The 6898-nt window shown below is 34.3% G+C and overlaps 2 protein-coding genes across 2 annotated transcripts; both read right to left on the reverse strand.

Moving 5' to 3' along the window:
• Positions 1–242: 242 nt before the first annotated feature.
• LOC121741227 lies at positions 243–2624 on the reverse strand. Its single transcript, XM_042133933.1, has 4 exons — positions 2543–2624; positions 1195–1822; positions 468–1115; positions 243–397 (listed from the first exon to the last, which is right to left on the reverse strand). The coding sequence occupies exons 2-4, from the start codon at positions 1819–1821 to the stop codon at positions 275–277; spliced, it is 1398 nt and encodes a 465-aa protein (XP_041989867.1). The 5' UTR covers position 1822; positions 2543–2624; the 3' UTR covers positions 243–274.
• Positions 2625–3757: 1133 nt separating this feature from the next.
• Positions 3758–5323, reverse strand: LOC121810845. Its single transcript, XM_042211567.1, has 3 exons — positions 4712–5323; positions 3946–4593; positions 3758–3856 (listed from the first exon to the last, which is right to left on the reverse strand). Exons 1-3 carry the CDS (start codon positions 5321–5323, stop codon positions 3758–3760), a joined length of 1359 nt encoding a protein of 452 aa, XP_042067501.1.
• Between the last annotated feature and the right edge of the window lie 1575 nt (positions 5324–6898).

Raw genomic sequence — 6898 nt, forward strand, 5'->3', positions numbered from 1 at the left:
CAATTTTTGTTAGTACCTATTGGTAATTTTCCGAATTCGTTGAGTGATTACCTTGAAATGTAGCATTTTTTTTAATTTGATAATGGAGAAATGCGATTGCTATAGTTTTTGTATGAAATTGAAGACAATATGTTCGATGAAATGCTGAAGAGTGGAAAAGCAACTCGATCGTTCCCATAATAAAATACTCCATTAACTATATTAACTCGATCGATGAAAATGACTAGCTAGAGAAACACAATATTCATAAGCACAATTTAGCTAAAAATAAAGCTCAACAGCTATCAGTACTTTCAAGTTTAGGCTTTTTCGTTGGTTGTTCGATCAGCACGGAATCGAGCAGAGCATCGGTGAGAACAGACGTGGACGTAAGACACGCTTTCAGTATGCTTAAACCCTGCAAACATCAAAACTTGATTAATCAACATTAAAACAAATACACAAACATAATTTAAAATAACATTTACCTCTTTCAATCCGACTTGCACCTCTACTTCTTCAACATCAGACATAGGGATATTCTTCTCGCGTAGAAAGGAAATGGTCGAATGAATGCAAAAAGGATTCACAGTTAAATCATCCATCACCATATACCCTATTGGTCCCGCAAGATATCTCCCCTGCCCTTTCGGAAACGTAAGGGAAGAAAATCTAAACTTTTTAAGCACATCACTATTCATGCATTCTTGATCAAGGGGAAGAATGTAGTTTACGGAAACACAACCATGAACAAGACTAGGTTTCATTAGTCTCTTTTTCATACTTGGACTCTTGAAATACTTGTCTGCCAGATCAGCTACGCTCCGTTGCAAGTTATCTATAGCCTTAATACAAGTCTCACCAGCAAGAAGGTGCTCAACTCCTCCCAGTGGGATCACGAATAAACTGAAGAGAAACTCGACAAAATCATCCTCAGCTACAGCATACAATAACTTATGTTTAGATTTTTGTACCACCACTTTCAAAACAATCTTCTTAGACCCTAACTTTTCTTGAAATGCACTATGATTAACCAATGTCTTTGGCTCGGAAGCACGAGCCAAGCTTGTTTTGTTTAGCACGAAATCCGCCAATGGAGTTGGGGAGATGAAGGAAGCCTTCAGCAAACTCAAGATCTATTCAAAACAAAAGTAAAATTTGTAAGCAAATACTACAAAAGCTGAATGAAACTACAGAGAAAGAATCAAGAATCACCTCGTTGAACCCTATCATCACCTCAATCGACTCAGCCTCGTCCATGTTTGTAATGCCAAGAAGGCTGGTGATTTGAAAGATACCTAAAACACTGGGAAATATCTTCAGATCATCAGAGATGATGAAAGAAGCCCTATCCGCAGCGAAAACTCCTTCAAAAGCAGCTTTAGGCACTTTTTTAGGTTCGACTGTTGTTGTAGTTATATGACTATATTGGCAAACAGCTTGATCATAGTATATGCTTACACTATGAGTCCCAAAATTGCAGTTGCGACAATGAAAATATTTAGTAGGCTGAAAATCAATGAGACTCGGCTTTAGCATTCCGCATTCAACTTCAAATGGACTTCTTGGATTGAGCAGGAGGTTCTTAGCATCGTTTGACACGAAGTCAGCGTTGTCAGTACATGCTAAGCTACGGTACAAATTGGTTAGGCCTCCAATGGCGGGCGCCTTCTGGCCAAAGTGGTCGTTGAGGGCTTTGAGAATTCTTCCCATAGGCAAACTCAAGAAGCTCAGCAGAATGTCTACAAATTGGCGGTCGGATTCTGCAAAGAACACCTTCTTTTTCTTCTTGTCGATCATCACTTTTAAAGTGAACTTGAAATCCTCACTGGCATTAGACATCCTATTAACATTGGTGGATAGAAAGTAAGAAACAAAGATGAATGGAATTATCATATTTCTGCACTCTTGTCCTTGCAAATAGTGTTAGTTCAACACTAAATTACATTTTGGCTTTGCATTTATTTTGATATAGTCTATATGTGTTCGATTTCCTAAATAAAATAATACTAAGATATAATCTACTGAATCTAGGATTGAGTTTAAGATTATTTTAGTCATAGGGAGTTAGCTTTTGACTAATTATCAAAGTAGGATTGAATTGTGAAATTAAATCTCATTAACCAAACAGACTATAAATTTAATCTGGGATATAATCCCATGAAATTTGTTATTTAATCTGGGATATAATTATTTAATCTGGGATATAATCTCATGAAATTTGTTGTTTATGATGGATGATATAATCTAAATAATTTTCCACATGATCTACATAATTTTCCACCAAAGAAAATAAACTTTAAGGCGAGATCTACGTAACATAAAAAATCAATTCTCGTCAAATTCTATATTATACTAAACCAAATTCAAGTTTCCTAAGAAAGTCAAAATAAGTATCTCTATCAATAGTTTCCAGTTTTAAAAGCCACAAATTTTCGATTTTTAAAAATTTACTATGGTTATAAAGAAAACTTATCCTTACCGATAAATTTTGGATTATATAATAAACTAGATGAATTTTTGTATGCAGTGAAGCAAGAGTTAATGTACAATCACAACTTACGTGACGGCGGAGATGGGGTGGCGGTTTTGACCTTCGTGACGGTGCAGTGACGATTGGAACTTCAAAATGAAATTGGAAAGGCAATATAAATAAATTGATATTGGAGATTATGATTAGTAACACTTGTTGTGTGCATCTCCTTTTACTAATAAATAGTATACCGTCAATTAATCATATATATTGAGTGAATAAATATTCTTTTCAAGCGCATCGAATCTAGGTTTTTTGCTTGATATATATCAAGATCTTGGATTAGAATGGCTTAATTATGGATGATATACGGAATATATAGGGATTAAGATTATTTCTCACATTCCTACCGCCAAAATTAGCCGCCTAAATTAATACTCCGTATATGACATTTACCCTTTAATGAAGTATTTAGGAAAGGATTTCATTTTACAAATGAAAAGTTTGCGGTTTAGGAGAAAAATAATCATTCCATAAGAAACTACTTACATAATTATAGCTAATTCAATCTAAAAAGATGAAATAATCATACTCTTTAATCTATATTAATATTTGTCAAACATATTACGTAGGCATTTGAAGAATAATAATATGTACATATACTCATCCGTTCCATTGAAATGTGTCATTTATGATTGATACGAGTTTTAATGTATAATTGCTATTGGTAAAGTAAGAGCGACGGAAAAAAAAATAAAAGTAGTTGAAATTATATAGCAGATGGTGTGATCCATAAACAATAAAGTAAAAGAGGTTGCCATAAACGGATATGGATTATTTTTATGGGACGGACGAAAAAGAAAATATGACTTATTTCTATACGACGGAGGGAGTACTATTTTTATATTTATAGAAAAATGTTGAGAAATAAGTATACAAGTTAATCTATGTTTAGTATTATAAAGTTCTTATATCAATTTATTGTCAATATCTTTTCATCATCATGGTTAATTTAAAAAGGAAAGAAATACCATTCATCAAAAAGTTAGGTACGTTTTGGTATTAAATATGTAAAGAATAATTATGGTGAAGATTTTAAGGATCATGGTTAAATTCCTAAAATATAGAGAGGACAAATTAATAAAAGAGTAAAAGAAGAATTATTGAAGGTTAAAACTTATGATTCTAGAATGACAAAACGGACGAAACAATAATGTGCACATCAGAAAAGTCGAATTGACTTGAAAACTAAGAAAATACTGAAACGTTAACAAAGCTGAAAGGGTAACAATATTTGCAATACTTTCAGACTTCTTGTTTCATTCGTTTGTTGGAAATTTGAGTGAGCAAAGCATCGGTAAGAGCAGAAGTGGATGTAAGAGAGGCTTTCAGTATGCTCAAACCCTGCACCAATCAACAAACTTCGTCTCAACATATTCATAAAACATCATGTTAATCAGAAGTGAACAATATTCAACTTGTAGTATGATCACCTCTTTGAATCCAATTTGCATCTCCCTTTCTTCGACATCAGATATCGGCATCTTCAGGCTAGTAAGACTGGACAGAACAGAGACATTACAAAAAGGCGTCACGGTTAAATCATCAGTCACATGATAATTCATTGGTCCCTCAAGATAACACCCTTTCCCTTTTGGAAAGTTTACAGAAGAAAAAACTGAGAGATCATTAGTGTAGTTGGCAGGTAAGCATTCTTCAACAAGAGGAAGAATCTGGTTTTCAGAGATACAACCATGAGGCAACTTGGGATTCATAAGCTTGTTTTTGGCATCTGTTGACTTGAAATACTTGTCACCTATAACTTCAGCCGTGCTACGATACAAGTTGTCTATGGCCTTAACACAAGCCTTACCTCCCATGAGGTACTCGGCTCCTCCTATCGGTATGTTGAAGAAACTAAACAGAAACTCGACGAAATCTTCCTTAGCTTGAGCATATAACAACTTTCCACTTGATTTTTGTATCACCACTTTCAAACTTACACTACTAGACTTGGGGTTTTCTTCCTCTGATATTTCATGCAATGTAAAACTTGGAGAATCGACAAGTGTTGTTTTGTTTAGGATGACGTCCGACAATGGAGTTGGCGACGTCAAGGATGCCATCAACAACTTGATGATCTAACAACATTATAACACAAAAACAACTAAATAGAAGAGATAACAATTAATATTGGAAGAAGATTGAGATTAGAGAATCAAGAATCACCTCATTGAATCCAAGACTGACTTGGATTACCTCCGCCTGATTCACGCGTGTGATGCCTAGAAGGGTCATGATTCTTACGAGTCCAATCTCATTTGGAAATATTTGCAGATCGTCAAGGATTGTGAAATATGTTGTTCGTGTAGTCCAGACTCCGTCACTAGAACCAGCTCTAGACACTTTCTTAGCTACTTCAGTTGCCATTTTAGACTCACAAAATTTGCAATACATGACATTATGATAGTACATGCTTACACTACGAAATCTAGTATTACAACGACACTTGTATAAACAATAGAAATATTGAGCAGGCTGAGAATCAGTGATATCAAGTTTGAGCCTTGTGTAATCATCTTCAAATGAAGTGGTTGGATTGAGCAGATTCTGCTTAGCACTGTCCGTCACAAAATGGGAGCTATCGAGATTCGATAAGCTACGATACAAAGTGCTTAAGCTTCCAATGGAAGGCAGCTCATCTCCATAATGCTGCTTCAACACTTTGATAATTCTTCCCAAAGGCAAAGTCAAGAAGCTCAACAAAATGTCTACAAAATGGCGGTCGGCTGTTGCAAAAAGTACTTTGTTTCTCTCTTTATCAATCGTCACTTTCAACGAGAACGTATAACCCTTTGCATCCTCAGACATTTTTTTGATAGTATATGAGGTACAAACAAACTATTACGATACTATTAACTAGGATAAAGGAATTGAAAATTCTCAGCAAACCCTCTTTTTATGAGGAAGAAGTTAACCTAAGAGTCATTAGTCCCACCAAATTCCAAAGACTATTTGTATTCACTCTCTTTATGAGATAGCTAATCAAACGTTTGAATACACCTAATAAGATAATGATACGAGTCTCTTTCTTTTAGTTTAGATATTTTAGGAATCTACCATATCTTTTCCATATAGATTAGGATATGATTTGATTTGTTTCCACATATTTATAAATATTTGTAATCTTCCTTAAGGAATTATTCAATCAAATAAGAAATACAAATCAGACGTCTCTATCGTTCTCTTTTGTGAACAAACCGTAATCAACGCTGTCAGACGGGACGATCCCGCTCACAGCCACCAAACCCCTTCCGCCGACCCTACGACTGGGTGCCGGACATCAGCCGCCTCCGGGCTTTATCGTTACTTCTACACTTTAAGGGGATTTACTCCTTAACGAATATTATCTTTCGTTTCCTAATTGTTGTTCGTCGGAGAACGTCCGAAAATCAGCAATTCGTGGTCTATCTTTCGAGTACGTTGAAGGTTCGATCACCTTATCACTCCGAGAAGTTAGTTAACCGCCTCGTTACGGAGAACGTCTGTAACAGATAATCACACGGAACATCAGTTTTATAAATAAATTGAATATTTAGTTGTATTTCGAACTTCCTTTCAAATGATATTGTATTTCAATCGACACAAATGGCAATTTAGTTGGAAACAAATAAATAAATAATGGTGTGACATCGATCTAGTATTGCACTTATGCAACATCAAATTTTTTTCCATTTAAGTTCGTTCAAAAAGAATTTATGTAGTAGTATTTTCTTTAAAATCAACTTTACCCCACACAGTTAATTTAGTCCGTTTACATGTATAAAAAAATTAGAATTACCGATATAAACTTATATGTGTGTGAATGGACATGTGAGTTGATACTTATCTTTGAATTCCATTACGTAAAACACATTAATATCACGAATTACTGTATACGTTGAGCAACAATCAAGAAATGACAGTAGTAATAAGTTGAGCAAAAACTACGAAAGAATAACACTAACATGTTGAGCAACATATAATGAAGATGATATAAAAGTAAAATCAAATAGTATTAAACCAAAAATTTGAAAAAAAATCAATTTTTTTTGTTATTTACTTAATTTATGGCTGGCCATAATGTGGCCGCATAGCTTTATTCAATATTTTATCCCTTATTCACAACACTAAAAAAAATTCAAATGCAAAACAAAAGTGCTACAATACTTAAACAATTTATTGAAACTCATATTGCAACAACACTCTAAAACAAACTACTATAAAAGTGGAATAAGGGGTCTTTCATTCACATTTTTTACTTTGAGAACATTTCCTAAAACTCTTTAAACCTGATTAACAAGGCCAATGATTGGGAATTACTCGACGATTGTCTTTCAGGAAAGTACAATGATGGATCCGCGAATTTTTGATGTTAGCAAATGCTGGTAGAGAATGAAAATACAG

The sequence above is a fragment of the Salvia splendens genome, chromosome 7, assembly GCF_004379255.2.
Source record: "Salvia splendens isolate huo1 chromosome 7, SspV2, whole genome shotgun sequence".
Classification (NCBI taxonomy): Eukaryota; Viridiplantae; Streptophyta; class Magnoliopsida; order Lamiales; family Lamiaceae; genus Salvia; species Salvia splendens.